Genomic DNA, 25,152 nt, shown 5'->3' on the forward strand with positions numbered 1-25,152 from the left:
AGTTGAAGGTGGGGGAAAACATGGAGGACAGAGTTTGTGATCTGAAGTTGTTGAACTCAATGCTGAATCCAGAAAATGAGATACTGTCTCACTAGCTTACACTGGGCTTCTCTGGAACACTGCAATAGATCCAGGGTAGAATATATTGCTCTTTCAATGTTTTATTATGGATTGTTATGTGTATATTTTAAGGTAATAAGAACAAAATTATAAACCTAGATCAAAGCATTGAAAGGGGGCACTTCTATTGGGAGAATATTAAAGATAAAGGCAGTAATTCCCTGTTTAAAGGCAACATACTGGAAATTTGAAACAAACACAGAGAATGCTGGAGAAACTCAGCAAATGTGGCAACATCCATGAAGAAAGAAAAGGTTAATGTTTCGAGCCCCGAATGACTTCTCCAGAACTGCTCTTCTGAAGTTTCTGAGTTTATCCAGTGTTCTCTGCATTCATCCTCAATCACCAGTGGATGTTGTGGCAAGGAGCAGCCACAGAGCAGAAATAAAGAGAATCCCCATGAATATTGTGTTAAAATGGGATGGACAGAAAGATATTATCACAGGTGGGCAACTATATCATTTGGATAGACATCAATTATTACTATGAACACCGGTTTGACACAAGTTGACATTTTTGTTAGAAGAGGGTACATGATGATTGATTCTGATTCGTTTTATTTAGAGATTCAGTTTTATGGGAACAAATCCACTTACAGCTACTAAAAGATGCTTCCACTTGTTTTCTTCAGCTGCAAACTACTGAAGGTGTTTGCTCATCATTTTTCTCATCTATTGATTTAATTTGGGAACTAAGCTGTCCACCTCTGTGGGGTCAATACCCAATAGATGCAGGTGTCTGTTACCTTGGCAGAGGCTGGAAGAATATTTGCTGAAAGTATCAGAGAAAAATGGCATAGACACACTGCGGGTTTAAAATACGAATGGAATTCCATTGCTAATTCATGTACAGGAAACAAAAAGGTTAAAAAAAGAGCTACACTCCAGCCTTAAATAAGTAATTTCATTTGTGCTATTAAGTGATTTTATTTGTGTTTTCAAGCAATTTTAATTGTGTTATGAAGTGCATGTATTTACGCAGTGAAGTGATTTTATTTGTGCTCTGAAGTTCTGTTATTTCACTTGGCAGAATATTGAATCCAGTCGGTGTGCACAGAGAACTTCAGGCCTCTTATGGACCACACTGTACATTCTGCTGTCCCCAGCCAGGAAGTCCCTGAGTCGAAATTCCAGAGTCCATCCCCCTCTCGCACTGTTTAAAAGAAGCACACGACCCAACTCTGCAACTCGTTGAACGGAGTGGCTTGGGATGGGAGTGCGGTGGAGAGCTGGGTGGACCGGTGTGATCTGAGCGGGGTGACTGGAGCACGCTTGACCGCCTCGCTGAGCCGCTGAAGGGAGCTGGGACCTTCCTGAGGTGTTTGTCACCAGGCAAAGGCGGTGCTGCAGCGGCTCGGAGCCTGGTGCCCGGAGCAGCAGCTTCCCCCCCCCCCCCCCACCTCAGAAGGCTGCCGACCCCGGTGAATGAAGGGAGGTGGGCGGAGGGCGGGCAATGCCGAGGATCGGTTCGACCGAAAGGGAGAGGCGAGCGGCCCCAGTACCGAGTGTAGCAGCAGCAGCAGCATCGCCGTGCACTGGAGCCCAGCATGGTGAAGGAAAACCCGCTGCAAATCCCCACGCCACTCTGCATTGCTCTATCCCCCCGTGCCTGGCTTCTCCTCCAAACAAACTAACCGCTGTCTTGCTGATGTTCCCCCAAGCCCGGCTACATTCCCGCCGATGTCAGTCACAGTGATAGAGTGCTCCAGGACCTGACCTCTCCAGTCAACCGAGTGGGGGAGGGGGGAGGGGGGTGAGGGAAATAAAAAGAAAATTAAAATCTTCGCCGTCTCCGTCATGATTGGTGCCCTGGCTGGGTTTTCAGTGGCGAGTTTACTGACCTTCGGTTACTTGTCCTGGGACTGGCTGGAACCTGAACTCCAAGCCCCCGGTTTGCAGGATCCCGGCAGCAAGATCGCCTCCAGACCGCACATCATCTTCATCCTCGCTGACGACCAGGGCTTCCACGATGTGGGCTACCACGGCTCCGAGATCCACACCCCGACCCTGGACAGACTTGCTGCGCAAGGAGTTAAGTTGGAGAACTACTACATCCAGCCCATCTGCACCCCGTCCAGGAGCCAGCTCATGACAGGCCGGTTAAGTATTGAGCACGTTCTGTTTTGCAGATTCCTGCCCCTGACTTACTTGTCCGCTCACTTTGTCAGGTCACGCTGCCGCCAAGAATTGCAAGGCAGTCGACAGTTAGGTGCCGTTAATAATGTGTGAGACGGGACCTGCAGGTAACGCAAATAAAAAGCTGCAGGTGAAGTTATAAAACCTGCCGGAACCGTGCTAATGTGCTGAAATATATATTTACTTCTGGATTACAAGTTATAAAGAATCCACAGTGTGTGGTAAGACATAAAAGCATGGCTCTTTAAAACATGTCCTCTTTACGAGGTGTTGACAGAAGAGGTAAATGTAATTTGTTTGATTTATTATTTTCTGTAATCCTTCACAGCAAGTACTGGAGAGGTATCCTCCATATCTTATGGAAATGTCCTCCCTCTATGATTTTTACAAAGAGTTATTCTCCTTGTGGCAGTCAGAAAGATGTGTATGTCGGCCTTTCCCCCTCAGGGTCTGAATACTAACGTATGCAAACAATGGCTTCATTGTACAGAGTTTGGTCAGCCCCAATCTCAACCACTGTAACCAGAATGGAGACTAAACGTCAGGAAAGGTTTGTTGGATTTGGAAATGATGTACAGGTCAGATCCAGCAGAATGATAACAGTGCTTAAGGGGTTAACTTTGCAAGCTCCTGCCCTGCTGATTAGCCAGCTTGTTCTCCATGGCTATGTTCAAGAAGAACAGTGCAAGGATAGGGGTCTGGTCAGAGAACAGGGGAAGCCACATTGTGCATTTTTACATAAATAAAAGCAAAATACTGAAGATGCTGGAAATCTGAAATAAAAAAAAGAACAGGAAGTGCTTGAGAACCTCAGCAGTTCCGACAGCATCTGTGGAGAGTTGATAGGACTTCTTCAGAGCTCATTCTCACACCAGGTTCAATTTGCAATTCAAAGGGATGGTGGGATGAAGTGGGAAGGAGGGATATTGTCATCTTTGATAGTTTCAATCCAGCTGCTGGCCATGGCTTCAAGCATGGCCACTCCAATAATGCCCACCACTGTGCAATTCCATCACCAGTTAGCAGCTGATACCTGAATTCTACCTGCAAGGGAGAGGACATTGTGACGGTGTGGGGGGGTTGGTTCAATCCACTTGAGGCCCAGTTGAATGGTTGACAATGTGTGCAAGCCGTGAAATGCAGATCACAGCAAAGCAAAGTGCATGAGGATGAGTTGAATGTGGGCCAGGGTCAAGTCGTGAAGAAAGTGGGATGTGCACAGCAGGCACAATGTTAACAGTGGGAGAAACCATGCAACTGTCAGCAGACAGAGCAAGCATGTGCACACTGTTCTTACTCTGTGTCAGGAGTTACAGCATTCTAGTAAATTTATGTTGCATTTCCTCCAAGGCCAAAATATCTTTCTAAAGATATGCCCAGAACTGAATACTTTACATCAGATATAGTCTATGAGGGAAGTTCAAGAGAATTACTTTTAACTGCTTGTATTCTTCCCTTTGAGATGCAAAGGCTAGCATTCCATTGCCCTTTATATACATGTAAGTATATATCCATGACAATCAATGAGCTCTGTACATGGACTCCTAAGTCTCTTTAAAGCTCCACTGTTTCCAGCTTGTCACTATTCAGGAAACACTATGTTTTAAACTTTATACATACAAAATAAATGACCTCACAATTAACAACATTGAAATCCAGTTGCCATAGTCTTATCCATTTACTTAATCTATTACTATAAGTTTGAAATTATTTTTAGATTAGATTATATACAGCATGGAAACAGGCCCTTCAGCCCAACAAGTCCACACCAACCCATTCCCCTAACACTATGGGCAATGTAGCATGGCCAGTTCATCCAACCTGCAGATTTTTGGACAGTGGGAGGAAACCAGAGCACCCGGAGGAAACCCAGGCAGATACGGGGAGAATGTGCAAACTTCACACAGAGAGTTGCCACAGGCGGGAATTGAACCCAGGTCTCTGGCACTGTGAGGCATCAGTGCTAACCACTGTGCCACCATGCCGTATAACTTTAGAAATTTAATCAGGTTTCTTCCAACTACATTGATAATATTGACAACCATACTTGTGAATAACTTGGATATTTGGCTACCCCTGCATCGAAATCATTACGAAATAGCAAGCAGTTGAGGCCAGTGTTGTATGTTACTGTTGCCATCCTGTCACTTAGAGTACTTGCCCATCATTGTTACACTCTGCCACTCAGTCACTCTCCTGAGTACAGGTAAATCAGTTCCAACTTCACGAGTTTTAAATTTAGCTAACAAACCTTATGAGATACTTTATCAAATGTTTTCGCAATCCGCGTCAAAGAATCCATTGATACTCACTTGATTACTGTGTTAGTTATAACTTTAGAAATTTAAAAAGGTTTCTCAAGCATGATCTACCCTTTTCAGATCCATTTTGGCTCACTCCAATCAGCTGAAAATGCTCAGTCACTCCAATGCTGTTTTAGTACCTTGTAATTTGGTGACAACATAATAACCAAAAAGGGCGATAACTCTTTGATTTCCTTTTCTCACCCCTTTAAACTAGTAGAGTAACTTGTGCAATTTTCAATCAATAGCAATCACTCCTTATTTAAAAGAAGATTATCAATCTATAACTAGGTCATCTGCAAAACTCTTGCCTATTTCTTTTAATCCTTAGATGAAAACCATCTGATCTTGGCTACTTGTCATTTTTTAGTAATATTATTTAGTAACAGGTTTGTTAATTTTCTGATGTTAATTTTGGTGAGTTCCACCAACTCCCCACCACCAACTCCCATCCCTAATTTGGTACTGGTTTCTTGGAAAATCTACAATGCTGTCCTTATCCTCTACTGTAATACTGATGAAAAATATTATTACACGTGCCCTTTTTCTCATTTTGATTTATATTATCACCAGTTTTTAAATGACTCATGTTGCTGTCAGTTACCCACTTTATATAAATGTAAAAGATTTTTATCATGATTTTGGCATCCAATCACTTTTGTAGTTCATGCTATCTGTTTAGTAACCCTTTGCTTTTTTTGTAACTCTCCCATTTACTAGGTTGAGTGATTTTTCTCTCCTTTACATTTTTTTTCAATTTATGTTGTCCCTTACCTCTCTAATTGTGCACACCAGTTTCTTTTTAACAAATAGAGCTGTAGTCCCTTAGGATTAGGCTCAGTATCAGATTGTACTTCCACTTCTGTGAAGGGCCTTGGGCAATTTGCAACATAAAAGTTGGTTCATAAATGAGAAATGGAGTATTTTTGGCAGCCCGACATAAAATGCTAAATTCTGAACTATAGATGCATCAGTTCAGAATGCACATTATTAAAGTATGTATGAGAAAGAATGGAGATTGTGGTAGAACGTAACATGAAGTAAATGAGTAATATACCAACAAAGTTGAAGAGTGTGATGCTGGAAAATCACAGCCAGTCAGGCAGCATCTGAGGAGCAGGAGAATCGTCGTTTCGGGCATAAGCCCTTCATCAGGACTTGAAGGAATATACCAACAAAGCCTCATTTTAGATAACTAAGTTTCAATGCCAATAGAAAACATGATGAAAAAGTAATACTAATCTTACAGCCCAGAGTACTAGGGTCTTCAAACAGAAAGCATGAGGGGTATATCAGTTTTCATGAAGTAGTAAATCCATTAATAGCGCATCCTCATTGAATTTTGGATAGTCTTAGACATCACCTTTTTGAGCAGAATTTATCATTAATGTGTATAATGAGGACTTATCAGTTCTCATAAGGAGAACTTCAACCACTTCCATTCATTTTTACATCCCAATGATTTAACATTGTTTTTTAAATCTCTCATGACATTTTAGTGATGCAGCAAGATGCTGCTTGCAAGTTGGCTTGTAGCAAAAAGATGCAGGATAACACTTGCATTGCTCTCAAACAGCTGGTTTCTTGTTCATGATATGACTCTGACTGCCAAGTAGTTGCTCAATGCTTTCCAAGTCAGGAGCTGACCAAGGAGGAGTCTCAGCAGAGGATTAAAAGTAGAATTTCCCAACCTGAAAATTATGTTGCATAAGTTTTAAGAAGTGGAAAAAAAAATGAGTAATTAGACTAGGAAACTTGGATCTCATTCCAAGTCTTGGCTGAGCTATCAGCTCCTGTTAGGTGGCCTAGATAGACTGAGGCACTAGGTGCAATGTTAAGTTAAAATCAAATATTTATTTCAAAGCTGCACTTTACATTCTGGTGAAGGTATTGCCAGTACACAGAGAATGATATTAGAAATTATCAGAAGTCAATCACTTGTATTATCAGATAGACCATGAGACTAATTCCACTGACTGAAGCTAAGTTTTTCATGCTGGAACTAATAGGTTGTAAATATCAACCAGAGCTACTTGTATTTTCAATTGTCTATTTCAGGAAATCAACCAGTGTGGCAAACTGACTGTATATCTTTAAAATTCCCACAAGCAATTAGCTTTTATTTTATTCATTCTCAGGATGTAGGCTGTGTGGCACTTATGGCCCATCCTTAATTCTCCTTGAAAAGACAGAAGCGAGGGGGCTTCTTGAACTGCTGCAGTCCTTGGGATGTAGGAACACCCAAGATGTTGACGGGGAATAATTCCAGGGTTTTGACACTGTGAAGAAATAGTGATATAGTTCCAAGTCAGGATGGTGCATGGCTTGGAAGGAAACTTACAGCTATGTTTTCCCATGGATCTGTCCTTGTCCTTGTAGGTTGCAGAGGTGATGGAAGATGCATCTAAAGAGCTTTCAGTAAGTTGTTGCAGTGCAATTTCTAGATGGTACAAACTGCTAAGACGATGCATCCACAGTAGAGAGAGTGAATGCTGAAGTTGTTGGATGGGGCATCCATCAAGCAGTCCACTTTGTCCTGGATGGTATTAAGCTATATGAGTGCTGTTGGAGCTGCACTAATCCAGTCAAGTGGGGAGTATTTTATCATGTTCTTGACTTGAGCCTTGTAAATAGGCTTTGAAGAGACAGGTGATGAGCTACCCACTCCAGAACTCCCAGTGTTTTATTTGCTCTTGTGACCACGGTATTTATATGGCTGGTTCAATTACGTTTGTGGTTAATGGTGACCCCAGGAATGTTGATAGTGGAGGATTCAGGAATTTTCATGCTGTTGAGCGTCTAACTTTGACAGGTGGGTACACTCTGTAGAGAATTTGTGAGACTACACTCAGAGTATTTCTGCACTGTAGTGGTCACCCAATGTAAAGAAGAGTGTGAATGCATTGGAAGCAATTCAGAGAAGATTTACCAGACTAATACCTGGAATTCAAAGGTTATCTTCTGAGGAAAGGTTGGACAAGAGTAGATTTGTATTGTTGACTTGATTGAAACGTTTAAGAGTTAAGAGTCTGGAACTGGAAGAGCACAGCAGGTCAGGCAGCATTCAAGGAGCAGAGAATCAAACTTTCTGGCATAAGCCCTTCCTGATGAAGGGCTTATGCCCGAAACGTTGATTCTCCTGCTCCTCAGCTGCTGCCTGACCTGCTATGCTTTTTCCAGCACCACACTCAGGACTCTGATCCCCAGCATCTGCAGTCCTCACTTTCTCCTGAAATGTTTAAGATCCTGAGAGAACTGCACAGGATAGATATGGGGAGGATATTTCCTCTTATAGGAGAAGCTTTGAATATATCTGTTGACAAATCATGCATTGCCCATTCAAAACAAGTGAGACAAAACTTCTTTCTCTCAGAGGATTGTAGGTCTTTGGAACCTGCTTCCTGAGTGTCACTAGCGTCTCCATGTGGCAAAGAGGGTGTAGGGTTTTCAACAGGTTGTTGTACCTGCTGAGCCATTCTACTGATTCCCAACCTACCTCAGCAGCAGCCACCTCTCCTAGCAAGGCTGTTGAGTTTCCAGAGCTTCTAGCCCAGTGAGCAGGCCAACTGCTTGCTCTTCTTAATGGGACACAACTTCAGAGGTGGATAGGCATTCACAGGGAAGATTATTTCATGGGCTGACTCTCCTGCCATATTTGGACTGAGGGCACTGATTTTCACCAAGCTGGAGAGAGGCTCCATTGCAGCAAAACTACTGGAGAAGCCAGGAGTTCCAAATCCCACCCTAAAATCCAGCATCTCACATTTTTGTTTGAGGCAGGATTGGGCATGGACCATGGTTCAAGCTTGTGTGGTCTCAGTGGGAGTTGGCAAATTAAAAAATAGAAGACTTGTAGGAAAGGTTTCTTAAAAACAAAGCAAGTTAAGAATTAAGTAAATCAGATAGAGATGCTGGGCCAGGTGATGTGTTGTACCTGCATGACGTGGGAGCTGGTGGACCCCATTGTGGTCTACATAGTGACCACATCTGGAGCAAGTCTTGGTTACTTGAGGAACTCCAACTCAGAGTTGATGAGCTGGAGTCTGAGCTTCAAATATTGCAACACATCAGAGAGGTGGAGAGTTACGTGAATGCTGTGTTTCAGGAGGCAGTCGTACCCCATAGATTAGCTACCACAAATTTAGTCAGTGGTCAGGGACAGGAGGGTGTGACTATGAGCGAGGCAGTTAGAGAGATCCAGGAGGTAATGTTGAAGAAGCCTCAGCCTTTGAGCTTGTCTAACAGTTTTGAAATTCTTGCTCCCTGTGTAGATGAGAGTGGTGGCTGCAGGGAAGCTAATCAACTGACCACAGCACTGTGGTACAGGGAGCCTTTCAAAAGATTAGATTAGATTAGATTAGATTAGATTAGATTAGATTAGAAGGGAGAAAAGAGAAATATGGTTGTAATCAGGGATTGTATAGTCACGAGAATGGACACTGTTCTTTTTGTCTAGGATTGAGAGTCCCGAAGGTGTGTTGCCTACCTGATGCCTGAGTTCAGGATATCTCATCTGGGATGCAGAGGAACTTGGAATGGGAGGGGAAAGATCCAGTTGTTGTGGTCCATCTCCAGATTACTACCTGAGCCATGAGCTAATTGGCACAGGATCAAGAGGATTAAGATTAATATTAGAGGGGTAAACATGTAGCCGAAAAGTTGGTGTGGGAGAAATGGGTTTGAATTCATGTGACATTGGCAGCAGTACTGAGGAAGGAGGGAGCTGTTCCAATGGGACAGGCTCCCCATGAATCATGCTGGGACCCGAATCGTGGCGAATTGCATAACTAGGGCTGTGGATAGGGCTTTAAACTAAATAGTAGGAGGTTGGGTTCAGTTGTAGGTTACAAATGGGCAGATTGTTACCAGAAAATGAAAGGAAAGGACAGAATGTGTGAATGTCTTAGGAATGTCCAAGGAAGGATACAGGTGTAGGGAAACTTGATAATAGAACAAAGTTAAATGCTTTGTATTATAATATTCTCCCCCATCCCAGGGAAAACACCTTGTCTATCTGCCCTGTCCATGACCTCTATAAGGTCACCCCTCAGCCTCCGATGCTCCAAGGAAAACAGCCCCAGCCTATTCAACCTCTCTCTATAGCTCAAACCGTCCAACTCTGCAACATCCTTGCAAATCTTTCCTGAACCTTTTCAGGTTTCACAACATCCTTCCGGTAGGAGGGAGACCAGAATTGCACATAATATTCCAAAAGTGGCCTCACCAATGTCCTGTATAGCTGCAAAATGACCTCCCAACTCCTACACTCAACACTCTGACCAATAAAGGAAAGCATATCAGATGCCTTCTTCACTATCCTATCTATCTGGGACTCCATGGTATGATAAAGAATTTGCTAATGGGCAGGAAACAGCTAGTGGGAGTAAGGGCTTCTTTTTCAGGTTGGTGATCAGTGGGGTTCCATAGGGATCAGTACTGGGACTGCAACTGTTTACAATATATATTAATGATTTAGAGGAAGGAAGTGACTGTACTGTAGCTAAATTTGCAGAGGATGTAAAGCTATGTGAAAAGCAATCTGTGAGAGGGATACAAAAAGCTTGCAAGAAGCATATTGATAGGATAGGTAAAGTGGGTAAAAAAAGAGTGTAATGTGGCAAAGTGTGAAGTTATTCATTTTGGGAAGGAGAAAAAAACAAACAGTATTACTTAAATGGAGAAAGCTTAGAAGGCTGCAATGCAAAGAGACTTGGGAGTACTTGTGAACAAAACACAGAAAGCTAGCACACCAATATACGAGGTAATCAGGAATGTTAACTCTTACTTCAAGAGGTTTGGAATATAACAGCAGGGAAGCTTTAGTGCAACTGTACAAGGTGAGATCTCATCTGGAGTATTGTGTGCGATTTTGAGAAAAGATATTATTTAATTGCAAGCAGTTCAGAAATGGTTCACTCAGATGATGTCCAGTAATGGGAAGATTGTCTTATAAGTCAAGATTAAACAGGTTGGGACGCTATTCACTATAAGACCATCATATGACATTGGAGTGGAACTAGGCCATTTAGCCCATTGAGTTTGCTCTACCATTCGATTCCGGCTGATACTGGAGTTTAGGAGAATGAGAGGTAATCTCATTGAAATACATACAATTCTTAAGGGGCTTGACAGGATACATGCTAAGATGTTTCCCCTCATGGGAGAGTCTGGAACCAAAGGGCATAGTCTCAGAATTAAGGGGTGCCTATTTAAGACTGAGATGAGGAGGATTTTTTTTCAGAAGGTTCTGAGTCTTTGGAACTCCATGCCACAGAGAGCTGTGAGTACAGAGTCCTTGTGCATATTTAAGGCTGGCACAGATAGATTCTTGATCTGTAGGGAAATTGAGGGTTATGTGTAAGTGAGGAGTATCCAATCGTATTGAATGGTGGAGCAGGCTTGAGGGACCGAATGGCCTGTTCCTGTTCCTATTGCTGATGGTCTTATGGTAATTTTGGAACTGTGAACACAGTGACCCTGGGTACACCTTTTCTCTTCCCTGTTGCCCAGCCTAGATTTAGCTCACGCTAATGCCCTCCGCTCTACTAAAAATGGGAAAGTGCAGGTAGATGTTTCTCAGTATCAGGTTTGCAGAGCTGGCACTTCTCCCACTTATGCCTACCCAACCCGAAAGTGAAGATGAAAGCCGAGGGCTCTCGCTTGATTCGAGTGACGGAGTTTTGAAGTCTGTGGCAAAATCCAGGTTGCTAACTTCACTTCAGTCTCCACAGATGTTATCCAAGCTGCCAGTTCTAACATTTTCCATTTTTATTTATTGACTTAGTTTTCACTTTGTTTGAAACAGGTGCTATGTTTGGTAATAGCACAGTTTTGGCACCTTAAAAATGTCTATCTTCCAACTGTAAATAAATCTGGCCAAATTGTGAGGACTATGCACATTGATTTAGTGGTTTTCTATTTTCCAGCTTTTGACCTGATGGGAGAAATGTTCTCCAGTAGATAGTAATTGTGATTTTGATTATTTCTTTCAAGCTGAACGTGGAAACCCAGGGCATAAATAACTAACATTAAAATCATAAGTGAGTAGGAAGTTTGGAATTGGTTTTGGCAAATAGCTGCCCTACACCAATGCTTATGTTTAAGCTAATTTCTAGTTGTTTCGAATATAAAATAAATATTTACTTTTTACAACCATGTACACATTGGTTAGAAGCAGTTATCAGGGTAATACAATTACAGAAGACTGATTGTATCTGGACATTGTCATACTAAAAGTACCAAATAAACATTTTAAAAGTAACCATGTTGATCTGTTTCCCCTGAAACACTAATTTTCTTATCAGAACCTAATATGTTGCAGGCTAGCATTATTTAGGTGTTTTTTTAAAATCAAGTTTTTACTGCCTACCCCATCTCTTTGAGGCCCATAATAAGGAACACATTTTGGACCTATGCCAATAAAATTCCACATCTATTACAGCACCATTAGTTAAACCAGAAAGTGTAGAATGGGTTTTAGCTTTCAAATATGCAGAAATGTCAGACAGAATCAAGTACATTCAACAAAGCTAAGCTGATTCTTTTCACACAGATTCATTTAACTACATTCTTTTCAGCCTACTAAATGCTCCAGTCTGGTATGGGAATAGTTCCAAATAGTTTGTGTTCTGACTGAACATGTAAAAAGTATTGCACATAAATGGATCCTGTAAAAGGGAATTTTATTTCATTAGGGAGAAGAGGGAGGAGAACAATTACAGTAAAAGCTTGTAGTTGTCTTATCTCTGTTTTTTACCAGAAGTATAACTAATGACTTTCTGCAGTGTTATCAGGAAGGCTTTCTCTGCAGTGTTGACAATGATGATATCACAACTGAAATACTTCCATGGGAACATTAACCCAAATCTAAAGCTGCCGTCATCTGGAATGTGAAACAATGAATGTAATAACACCAGACTCTATTAGAAAGCCAGAGGTTCTGTGGTGCAACATTTTTAAAGCTATCAATCCAGATGATGATAACAAAGTCAGCTTTGATCTTTTCAATTCAATTTTAATGAGATTTTGTTCATCCACATGCTTGAACAAGTATGATTTTTGCTTTGATTTATTATTGTCACATGTACCTAGATACAGTGAAAAGTTTTGTTTTGTGTGCAGTTCAGGCTGATAATGCCATACAAAGTGCATTAGGGTAATAGAACAGAGCAAAGGATACATTGCTAGGTTGCAAAGATGGTGCACAAAGAGTGAGGTCATCATTAAATTGAAACTTGAGAGGTGCCATTTAAATGTCTAATAACAGGGGGGAAGAAGCTGTTCTTGAATCTGTTAGTCTGTGTTTTTAAGCCTTTTTTCTATCTTTTGCCAATGGAAGAGGTTGGAAAAGATTATAACCGGGCTGGAAGGAGTTTTTGATTATGTTGGCTGCCTTTCCGAGGAGTATAGGTGGAGTCAATGGATGGAAGGTTGGCTTGTGAGATGGACTGGGCTGTGTTCACAACTCTCTGTAGTTTCTTATGGTCCTGGACAAAGCAGTTGCCATACCAAGCTGTGATGCATCCAGATAGGAATCTTTCTATGATGCATCTATAAAAACTGGTAAGAGTCTTTGCGGCACAGTTCAATATATTATAGGTTGTAGGAGCTGAAGTGAGAAATAGTCTTGCACACCCATGCAGCGGTGAAGCCCAGGCCAAAAATAAACGGAAAGAACTGCGGATACTGGAAATCAAAAAGGAAAACAGAAATTGCTGGTTCTGAAGAAGGGTCACGGGACCTGAAATGTTAACCTTGATTTCTCTCCACAGATGCTGTCAAACCTGCTGAGCTTTTCCAGCAATTTCTGTTTTTGCTTCTGAAGCCTTGTAAATCAATTCTCACACAAACAAGGATGGAGGCATCAGCAGGAAGGAGTGGGAATTTGGGCTGCCATTGGGGGCTGTTGAGAATGATTAGAAACACTGGGATCACAAGAAGTAGAAACCAGAATAGACAGTTCAGTCCATTGATCCAACCATCAGGGTGGGAGAATTGAGAACCAATCACACTGACAGGGAGGAGGGAAAGTTCAAGGTAGGGAAGGTCCAAGCCTAATAAGGAAATAAACAAAAATAAATAATGCTACTATGCCAGGCCTCCTCTGAGTCCTTCCAATATTAGTTTTCATAGACATACTCAACACCCTTTAAGATTTCAGGGCCTGGAAATAAATTCCTGTCAGGGTTTGAATTACATAACAGGATCCTGACATGTGAATATTTACAAGGCCCTTATCAGCCAGTGGTTATACCCTCCTGAAACCAGAGAATGAAATACAATCTGGACAGAACCTGACCAGTGTGAGAAGGTTGGTGGAGGGTGGCTGGGTGTGCACAAATCCCAGCTTTGCTTTGTGAAATTTGTGCCTTGTTGATGAAAAGACACATCTTATTGACATTTTTCATCTTCCCCTCATCTGGACATTTGACATGCAAATGAAAGGATAAGATAAAAAACCTTGTCAAAATATGTCATTTTTTTCAGCACTATTCAATTTCTGTACTACCAAACAGCTGTTAGGGAAATCATTCAGTGTGAATATTAATGGGATTCTAAGTTATCCTTGTAAGAGGTTGTTTTGCATAATCGGTTGACGATCTTAACCCTTTTGTTCCTTGGAGTATAATTCTGTTTATATGCATTACCATTCAAACATTAAAATTTATACAGTAAACCTTCAAGGTGAGAACTTCTGAAGGAAAAAGATGAACAGAAAGTGAGCAAGTAAACCTCAAACATAGGGCCCTTGAGGTCACTTGAGAGCAGTGTGAGCTGGGTTGTCCTCTTTGTATTTTCTTTCCATCTGGGTTAAGGTTAAGGTTCACCTGTATTTTTGTGCCTTGACATGACATGAATTAAGAAGAAAAACATCCACTGCTTCTTCACTGCTTAATCCTGTCAGATTTGGGTTATACTTATCAAATGCATGTATTTGGTGTCATCAGAAAGTTTTAATATCATTGGAATTAGCACTCTAATTATAATTTATCTGTAAATATCAGTGCTGTCTTTGCAACTCTACACTGTTAATTTTGAGAACTTGCAAACAACTGGAGATATGAAAGAAAAAACAGGAAATTGCATCAGTGGAACAAAGCAAATTCTGATAACATCACTTGGAAAAGAGTCTTACTGTTCCAAGGAACCTTTTGCATGTTGCCTAAAATTCGAGAACACAGAAACTTAAAGTTCAAGATACATGCAGTGGTCTCATTATCAAAATTTGAAAGACTGTTCCTGAAATAACTCCAGAGAGGCTGGTATCATGTCACCAAGTCACCCTTTATTTACATGTCTCATTTCTGAAGGCTTCCCATTTTCTAGCTATCCCTTTACCTGCGAACATCTGCCCCCAATCAGCTTTTGAACGTTCTTGCCTAATACCGTCAAAATTGGCCTTTCTCCAATTTAAGACTTCAACTTTTAGATCTGGTCCATCCTTTTCCTTCACTATTACAAAACTAATAGAATTATGGTCGCTGGTCCCAAAGTGCTCCTCCACTGACACCTCAGTCACCTGTCCTGCCTTATTTCCCAACAGTAGGTCAAGTTTTGTACCTTCTCTAGTAGATGCATCCACATATCGAATCAGAAATTTCCTTGTACGCACTTAACAAATTCCTCTCCATCTAAATCCTTAACACTATGGCATTCCCAGTCTATATTTTGAAAGTTAAAATCCCCTACCATAACCACTCAATTATTCTTACAGATAACAGATCTCCTTACAAATTTGTTTTGAAATTTCCCTCTGACTATTAGGGGTCAATAATACAATCCCAATAAGTTTACCATACCTTTCTTATTTCTCAGTTCCACCCAAATAACTTGCCTGGATGCATTTTCGGGAATATCCTCCCTCAGTACATCTGTAATGCTATATGGACTTTAGTAAGGCATTCGAAAAGGTTCCCCATGGGAGACTGGTTAGCATGGTTATATGTCATGGAATACAGGAAGAACTAGCTATTTGGCTAGAGAACTGGCTCAAAGTTAGAAGACAGAGGGTGGTGGTGAGGGGTTGTTTTTCAGACTGGAGGCCTGTGACCAGTGGAGTGCCACAAGGATTGGTGCTGGTCCACTACTTTCCATCATTTATATAAATGATTTGGATATGAACATAGGAGGTATAGTTAGTAAGTTTGCAGATGACACCAAAACTGGAAGTGTAGAGGATAGCGAAGAAGGTTACCTCAGATTACAACGGGATCTTGATCAGATGGGCCAATGAGCTGAAAAGTGGCAGATGGAGCTTAATTTAGGTAAATGTGAGGTGCTGCAGGACTTATACATTTAATGGTAAGATCCTAGGGAGTGTTGCTGAACAAAGAGACCTTAGAGTGCCGGTTCATAGCTCCTTGAAAGTAGATTCACAGGTAGATAGGATAGTGAAGGTGGTGTTTGGTATGCTTTCCTTTATTGGTCAGAGTATTGAGTACAGGAGTTGGGAGGTCATGTTGCGGCTGTACAGAACATTGGTCAGGCCACTGTTGGAATATTGCGTGCAATTCTGGTCTCCTTCCTATTGGAAAGATGTTGTGAAACTTGAAAGGGTTCAAAAAAGATTTACAAGGATGTTGCCAGGTTGGAGGATTTGAGCTACAGGGAGAGGTTGAATAGGCTGTGGCTGTTTTCCCTGGACCGTCGGAGACTAAGAGGTGACCTTATAGAGGTTTACAAAATCATGAGGGTCATGGATAGGATAAATAGTCAAAGTCTTTACCCTGGTGTTGTGGAGTCCAGAACTAGAGGGCATAGGTTTAGGGTGAGAGGGGAAAGATATGAAAGAGACCTAAGGGGCAACTTTTTCCCGCAGATGGTGGTACGTGTATGGAATGAGCTGCCAGAGGATGTGGTGGAGGCTAGTACATATGCAACATTTAAAAGGCAAATGGATGGCAGTATGAATAGGAAGGGTTTAGAGGGATATGGGCCAGGTGCTGGCAGGTGGGACTAGAATAGGTTGGGATATCTGGTCAGTATGGACAAGTTGACCGAAGGGTCTGTTTCCATGCTGTACGTCTCTGACTCTATGATGTGACACGTACCCAGCTAGCTCAGAGCCAGCTCTTAGAGTGACCAGAACCTCTGACACTGTTGTTTTCTTCTTTTTCTCTTTTTTTTCTTTTTTTTCCGACACTTCTGTTTATTTTTTTTTGTTTACCCCCCACACTACCGCCTAACTGCATTAGTGCTTATTTTTTCCTCAGCACCCTTGTGTGTGTGTGCAGGGGTGAGACACAATGAAAGACACAAGGTGCGCAAATCTTTATTCAAATTTCCACCATCAGGAAGAAAGGAAACACCCGAGTGGTCAGTGACAAGCAGTGTCCCTCACATCAAAGGGCAATGCTACATGATCAGACACTCTATTCTTTTTTTTGTGTTTTTTAAATTTTTTCCTTTTCTTTTTTCTTTTCTTTTTTTCTTTTCTTAACCCTACTCTTGTCCCCACTAAAATATCTCATCACTAAGTGCCCCTTTAGTTATGTGTGTGACACTTCACACTGCTCCAGCCTTCTCATAGTCAGCTCGCAGAGTGAACAAAACCACTGACACTCCTGTTTATTTATTTTTTTAATTTATTTTTATCCAGTTCCTTCAGAGGCACCTCTCACAGTGAACAGAACACCTGTCACTCCTGTTCTTTTTTTTTCCTTTTACCCCCACACTACCGCCTAACTGCAGTAGTGCTTATTTTTTTCCCCAGCATCCATGTTGTGTGTGTGCAGGTGTGAGACACAGTGAAAGACACAAGGTGCACAAATCTTTATTCAAATTTCCACTACCAGGAAGAAAGGAAACACCCGAGTGGCCAGTGACAAGCAGTGCCCTTCACATCAAAGGGCAATACTCTGTGATCAGACACTCTGTTCTTTTTTATTCATCAACCCTTGAAAGGTATTAATATCTAGTGCCTCGGGGAAAGTCAGGCTCCTAATAACAGTAAAAGCTGCGGATCCATATTCTGTCAGGAGAACTATGTATTGCCTTTCATTTGCTCCAATGCCATTTGCCCGGAAAAAAATAATGCATTCTGTCACTCTGTTCTTATCTGTCCACCAGGACTCTCTGATTGGACCAGTTAACAGCCCCAATCAGGAAACCCATATTCTATGATGTCCACCTAGCTGATCTTGTTCCAATCACTACAGTTCTGACACCACAGAGTTACTTTTGAAAGTAATTTGATTAAAGTAAATTTAAGTTCAAGTTCTAATGGGGAGCAACTTGGTGAATTTCCTGCAGATTAATTGTTCAAATTCCATTTGCTCCTATTTCTTTTCATTTCATGTAAATCAAATGTAGAAACATATTATAATAGTTAACAGATCTACAAACCCCCCTGCTAAGAATGCTTCTTCAGGCTTCTGCATGTTCCCTTGCCTTGCAAGTTAATGTGGAAACTCTAGATGAGTTGCTACAGCAACAGAACATCACCTTCTTGAGAAAATGAATTTCTGGCTACCCTCGGTCCTTTGAGGGAGTTCTCTAAAAATGCAGTATTTGTAACTGGTCTAAAAAGACAAGGTAATTTACAAGTATCTCATCCAATTAACGGGAATGAAACAGTGCAGCATTCAAACTTTCAATCAGTTGTTGGTTTATTAATGGATTAAGCCCTCAGATCTCAATATGAATTTTGCTGAGAGGGTAATGGTGTAGCTGGAAAGGCTTTTTGCTATTTATGTGCAAATCAGCCAACAACTTCCAGTGACTGCTTTCAGGAATCTGATTTTAGGCAAATAATTTTTCACAGTTCACATTTGTTGAAACTAGTTCTTTTCACACAGACATCTAAAATGTAATAATTTCTCACATTTCTTAAGCATTAAAAAACCCTGTGCCCCTAAGACCCCGAGACGACTCAGCATTGTCCTTCATAAACTGTGGACTTCTGATAATCTCTGAAAACTGTTCTAAACAGCTTGAGTCCTCCTTCCATCTGTTTATTTCCAGTGTTGTGTCAGTCTACACATTTCTTCCTAATGCACTAATTTAATCATTCTGATAAAGCAACTTCTTAGGTGCATGTGTTCTGACCCTGAACTTTACCTAATTCTCAACATCAGAGGAAATGGGTGACTTTGCTCAATGAACACGATTGTGCCAACCTTAGTTTACATTGTTCTTATTGTCCTGACCACAATTAGGTCAGTTCTTGTTCTTATGTAAGCAGGGGTATATAGCATCTGATGAGATTCTTAACAACATGCATTGTGACCTATCCTGTGGGAGTTGGGATGACATCTAAAGTTGCTGTCCAAGTTTCTTATGCTCCTTCATGAGTTGTGCGAAAATGGCATCAAATTCATGATGCGTCTATACCAACGTCATCAATACAAATAACACTCACCACAGAAAGTTAAGATTCCGCTCTAAATGCTACTTTTACCAGTGTGGTATATCGTAATGCATTATTAGTGTTTCTGCAGATCGTTGCCTAAAATGATTATCTTGCCAGGCAATAATATGTACAAAGGAGGAAGTGAGGACTGCAGATGCTGGAGAGCAGAGTTGAAAAGTGTGGTGCTGGAAAAGCACAGCTGGTCAGGCAGCATCTGAGGAGCAGGAGGGTCGATGTTTTGAGCATGAGCCCTTCATCAGGAACCTGATGCCCGAACAGTTGTGCTTTTCCAGCACCACACTTTTCAACTCTGCTCTCCAGTATCTGCAGTCCTCACTTCCTCCTTTGTACAGATTATTGCCTGGCAAGATAATCATTTATTGCTCACAGCAGAACCTGGTCCAATTTATTGTGTCTATACATTGGAGATATATTACACAGTGAAATGGATTGATATTGTCTTCTTTTATTTCATTTTGTAGGTACCAGATACACACAGGACTTCAGCACTCTATCATAAGGGCTGGGCAGCCTAATTGTATACCCCTTGCCAATGTAACACTACCTCAAAAACTTCAAGAAGCTGGCTACTCAACACATATGATTGGAAAATGGCATCTAGGCTTTTATAAAAAGGAGTGTCTTCCTACACGAAAAGGATTTGACACCTTTTTTGGATCACTTACTGGTAGTGGTGATTATTACACCCACGACATCTGCGATGGACCCAAGAGTTGTGGCTTTGACTTGCATAAGGATGAAAATGTAGCTTGGGAGTACCGAGCTCACTCTTATTCAACCTTCCTGTATACCCAAAAAGCAATCGATATTTTGGAATTGCACAACCCTAAAGAGCCAATCTTTCTCTACATAGCTTTCCAAGCTGTACACACACCTCTGCAGGTACCCAAAAAGTACCTGGGCCGGTACTTGTCAATTGAGAATGTAGGCCGGCGGAGATATGCTGCTATGGTTACGTGTTTGGACGAGGCAGTGAATAACATTACAAAGGCATTAAAAAAGTATGGCTACTATGACAATACTGTGATAATCTATTCCTCAGACAATGGAGGCCAACCATTAGCTGGGGGGAGCAACTGGCCACTACGTGGGCGGAAAGGAACTTACTGGGAAGGAGGAATTCGTGGTATTGGCTTTGTCCATAGTCCTCTAATAAAAAACAAAGGGAGTGTGAGTCAAGGATTGATGCACATCACTGACTGGTACCCGACTCTAGTGACACTGGCAGAGGGAGAACTTGAGGAGAATTTGGGACTTGATGGATATGATGTATGGGAAACAATCAGTGAAGGTAAACCTTCTCCACGGACTGATATACTGCATAACATTGATCCTCTTTACACACGTCTTAAAACCAGATCACCTCATGATGGATTTGGAATTTGGGACACAGCTATCCAGGCAGCAATCCGAGTTAGAGATTGGAAATTACTCACCGGGAACCCAGGCTTCAGTGACTGGATCCCGCCTCAAACCTTCCCAAATTTTGGCGGGAAGTGGTGGAATCTTGAAAAAATAATATGGGCCAAAGGAAAATCGGTTTGGCTGTTTAACATAACAGCTGATCCGTATGAAAGAGTTGACCTTTCTCAGCAGTATCCTGAGGTTGTCAAAAGGTTGCTGTTGAGACTTGCACAGTATAACAAAACTGCAGTTCCTGTCAAGTACCCACCAAAAGACCCAAGAAGCAATCCTAATCTCAATGGTGGTGCTTGGGTGCCATGGGACAATGGGGATGATGAGGAAAATAACCAAATTAATAGCAATGCAGGAGAAAGGCCCTGCAACATCTGTAATACCATACTACGTTTCAAAAAACCCATTTGGGGTTAATGCTCACTTTAGAAATTTAAGTTATATAAAAGAAATATGTCTAATTAGTGCTATGATAGCACTTTACACTTTAAAAATGGTGCTAGTGTTAGTAATTTGTGATATATCAGCAACAAATTAATGTACAATCTGGGAGGGTGTTTTATCTTCCCTGCCACCCTCACAGGACCAACAGATGATTAATGAGGGCTGCTCAGGAGAAGGACAGGGCCTTCCTCCCTCTGCACTTCACTCACCAGTATCGTGAGATACAGGGTGAAAGCTGTAAATATGTCTTTATTTTTACAGAATGCATAGATTTGTATCAGCAGAAATCCAAGACATCCCTTTCTTCTCAGGTGTACTTAAAAATATATTTTTGCTAGCATTTGGGTCAAGTTTGGGAACATGTGTTTCTAATGATAATGTTTATATCAGATTTCTAATTGAATTTCTACACAAAATAAAAAAAAATTGTGTCTTCAACCTTGGAGATTTTAACAGTGTGATCTCATTTTAATGCTGTTGGTCAAATTAGGTTTAGTTAGGTTTTAGAATTCAGTTTATTGTCACGTGTATTCCAGTTACAAACATACAGGAGTACAGTGAAAAGTATACAATGTCGTCAACGTACGCACCAACACAAAGTACCTGCGTACAAATCTTAGGTACAAAAAATTGAGAAAATAAAGAAAGAAGACACTCTATATTACAGGTATAGTTAATAGGGGGTGGCACGGTGGCACAGTGGTTAGCACTGCTGTCTCACAGCGCCAGGGACCTGGGTTCAATTCCCGCTTCAGGCAACTGTGCTAAATTGCCTGTAGTGTTAGGTGAAGGGGTAAATGTAGGGAATGGGTCTGGGTGGGTTGCTTTTCGGAGGGTCGGTGTGGACATGTTGGGCCGAAGGGTCTCTTTCCACCCTATAAGTAATCTAATCTATTTTAAGTTAGGAAAATAAGAATGAAAGCTAAAAGGATAGACATTACAGTCTTTCCATACGGACTTCGACGTGATATACATGGGCTCCACCGGTTCTCAACCAGTAGCCATCTTCACCCCAGGCCGCCTCCACTCCACTCCAGGCCACTGGCTGTCCCCACTCCAATCTGGCCCACTTGCTGCCCCCACTCCAATCCAGCCCATGGCTGTCTGTACTCCGCACAGGCCCACTGGCTGTTCTCACTCAGCTTCGGGCCACAGACTGTTCCCATTGCTTGGCCAGCTCTGGTGAGAAGTGACAGCTGGCAATAAAGGAAGATAAAAAGCTCGTGGCCCTGAGACCAGTCACTTACATCAGCAGAACGTTGCTGCCGCCAATGTTATGTCCAGTTGATAAGTGGTAAGAGGCTATGTGGAGGGAAGAAGCTGAGGGTTGCAGAAGCTCAGAATGTCATTGTAGCTCTGTTCCTCCGCACCCCACTAAAAAATATTTTAATACTTGGTTTTGTGCACCCTTCTGATATCCAAACAGGATTATTTGGCAGTGCTAGAGGAATGGATTCAAATTCCATTTGAGAGCTATGTGCTTCAGTTGCATTTTTTGAAGAAATTCCCACAGAAGTCTGTTTATTGATGTTAAGACCACAAATGTTAAAAACAGTGAGCAGAGTCAACACAGCAGGAAAGGCAGCAATTCCACATTAGGTACTGCCTACTCCATTCCTGCCAATGAAAGGAAGTGGATATCACCTTTATCATCCCTCTCTGGTATTTACTGACAGAATTAGAAGATACAAAACGTCTTGCTAATCACGGAATGTTTGACTGTGCAAGGTCAGGTGTGAGATACAGTCGAGTCTGGAAGCTATTCTTTTTTGTCAGCATTACAATATTCACTTTATTTCTTCCTTCAAAGCTAATGTGCTGGTGCTTTTTGACCTATAATGTTCAATTGTTAAAGCCATGGGACATGTACAGAGTTTGGAATTCTTTAAAGAATGAGTTGCACATGGTGGCTTAATGACTAGCACTGCTGCCTCACAGAACCAGGGACCTAAGTTTGATTCCAGCCTCAGGCGACTGTATGGAGTTTGCATATGCCCCCTGTGTCTGCGTGGGTTTCCTCTGGGTGCTCCAGTTTTCTCCCACAGTACAAAGATGTGCAGCTTAGGTGGACTGCCCAGGCTAAATTGCCCATAGTGTTCTGGAATGTGCTGGCTAGGTGGTTTAGCCATGGGAAATGTGGAGTTACAGGGATGGGGTGGCTCTGGACGAAATGCTTTTCAGAGGGTCAGTGTGGACGTGATAGGCCAAATGGCTGCTTCCACATCATTGGGATTCTATGACTTTCCCATCTATTCTGATATTGCTTGGGCACAGATCACATCATAGAATAAGTTTTAATAATGTGCCTCCATTCCTTGTCCACATACAACAACATCTGATTCTCTTTTCCCCTTAGAAATAGAGTGTCACATTGCATGCAAAGATCATTTTGTACAATCAGAATTACAAAATAAGAACCCTAATCCTTTGAGGGATTATAAACCTTGATTTAGCATATTTTCTGAATGAAATCACTGGGATACAGTTAGAATGAGATAGAATGTTTATAAATCACCGCTTGGCTCCGGCCTGCTGGCTGTCCCTACTCCACCCAGTGTCATCATATCCTTTAGATCTTATTTTGCAAAGAGATATCTCCTAGAAATTCATGAGTGTGAAAATCTCTTGTTAGTGAAAAGTGCACATCTGTAATTAGTGAGGAATTACTGTGTGATGAGCAAGAAAAATCTTCAAATTACATTTTAAATCCTGGTACTTTCTCTAAACATGTCAGGATTTTTTTTAAAATTGAGAGAATAAGACTGAACAATATAAGCAGCTGTACTAGTCCAGACAGATCGCATGGGAAGGCATGGCTCAGACAACACCACCAATATGACAATGTTTTACTACCAATGATACAATAAAGGCAGGAAATGAACAGGAGGCCAGAACTGGTTGAGACAAAATTACAGCGAGCATATAGTGAGGCTGTAGGTTGCAGAGAGAGTAGACTAACACTTGCTGAGATTTACAAACAAAATTACAGAGAGTAAAGCACTGACAACAGAAAGGCAATTGGGGTGAGGGATGGAGGATTTAGCCACAAAGTAAATTCCACTTAAATATTTGACTAAAATTGTCTCCAACAGCAGACTTTTCTTGCCTATCAAACGGAGTTCCTCAAAACCAGTGCAATGATAGGAGAAAACCATAGCTTGCCAGCAATTATGAAGGTTATCAGAAATTGCAGCAGGTCCTTGATCAGCTGGGGAAGTGGGCCAAGAAATGGTAAATGGAGTTAATAAGTATGAGGTCTTGCATCTTAGAATGTCAAATCAATGTAGGAGTTTCATGGTTTGATTAGAAGTAGTCAGTATGGCTTTGTGCGTGAGAGATCATGCCTCGCAAATTTGTTACAGTTCTTTGATGAAGTGACTAGGAAGGTTGATGAAGGCAGGGCAATAGACATAGTTTATGTGGATTTCAGTAAGGCCTTTGATAAGGTTCTGCATGATTGTCTGTTCTGGAAGGTTAGATTGCATGGAATCCGGGGGTGGGGGTGGGCTGGCAAATTAGATACACAATTCGCTTGATGGTAGGAAGTAAAGGGTAATAGTGGAAGGATGCACGTCAGACTGGAGGCCTGTGAGTAGTGGAGTGCCTCAGGGGTTGGTGCTGGGCCCATTGCTGTTTGTTATCTACATCAATGATTTGGATGAGAATATACAAGGCATGATTAGTAAGCTTGCAGATGGCATTAAAATAGATGGTAACTTGGACAGTGGGGAAGGTTCTCAGAAATTGCAGCAGGACCTTGATCAGCTGGGGAAGTGGGCCGAGAAGTGGCAAATGGAGATTAAAATAGATAAATGTGAGATCTTCCATTTTGGAAAGTCAAATCAAAGTAGGTGTTTCATGGTGAATGATAGGGCCTTGAGTGTGGTGGAACAGAGGGACCTTGGAGTTCAGGTGCACGGTTCTATGAAAGTGTACAGGTAGAGAGGGCAGTGAAGAAGGCTTTTGGCACACTGGCCTTCATCAGTCAGGGCACTGAGAATAGAAGTTGGGAAGTTGTGTTGCAGTTATACAGGACATTGATGAGGCTGCACTTGGAGTATTGTGTTCAGTTTTGGCCACCTTGCATTAGGAAGGATGTTACTAAACTGGGAAGAGTGCAGAAGAAACTTACAAGGATGATGCCAGGACTCAACAGTCTGAGTTATAGGAAGAGGTTTGACAAGCTAGGACTTTTTTCTTTAGAGACTGAGGGGGGATTTTATAGAAGTGTATAAGATCATGACAGGCATGGTTAGGATAAATGCACTCAGACATTTTTCCTAGGGTTGGGGAACCAAGGACTAGAGGGCATCAGTTTAAGGTTAGAGAGGAAAGTATAAAAGGGAACCTGAGGGGCAGCATT

General features: G+C 41.7%; 1 protein-coding gene across 1 annotated transcript; it reads left to right on the plus strand.

Annotated features, from left to right (window-relative positions):
• The first annotated feature begins 1,100 nt into the window (after window positions 1-1,100).
• On the plus strand, window positions 1,101-21,227 carry LOC122553353 (arylsulfatase J-like). Its single transcript, XM_043696950.1, has 2 exons — window positions 1,101-2,218; window positions 19,391-21,227. Exons 1-2 carry the CDS (start codon window positions 1,917-1,919, stop codon window positions 20,760-20,762), a joined length of 1,674 nt encoding a protein of 557 aa, XP_043552885.1. The 5' UTR covers window positions 1,101-1,916; the 3' UTR covers window positions 20,763-21,227.
• Window positions 21,228-25,152: the final 3,925 nt, after the last annotated feature.

Source organism: Chiloscyllium plagiosum, chromosome 1 (assembly GCF_004010195.1).
Source record: "Chiloscyllium plagiosum isolate BGI_BamShark_2017 chromosome 1, ASM401019v2, whole genome shotgun sequence".
NCBI lineage: Eukaryota > Metazoa > Chordata > Chondrichthyes > Orectolobiformes > Hemiscylliidae > Chiloscyllium > Chiloscyllium plagiosum.

Excerpts from the sequence above, each read along its gene's own strand:
- LOC122553353 (XM_043696950.1), top strand. The coding sequence starts at position 1,917 with ATGATTGGTGCCCTGGCTGGGTTTTCAGTGGCGAGTTTACTGACCTTC. Across the intron at positions 2,219-19,390 it reads AGCCAGCTCATGACAGGCCG|GTACCAGATACACACAGGAC; the intron begins GTTAAGTATTGA and ends TTCATTTTGTAG.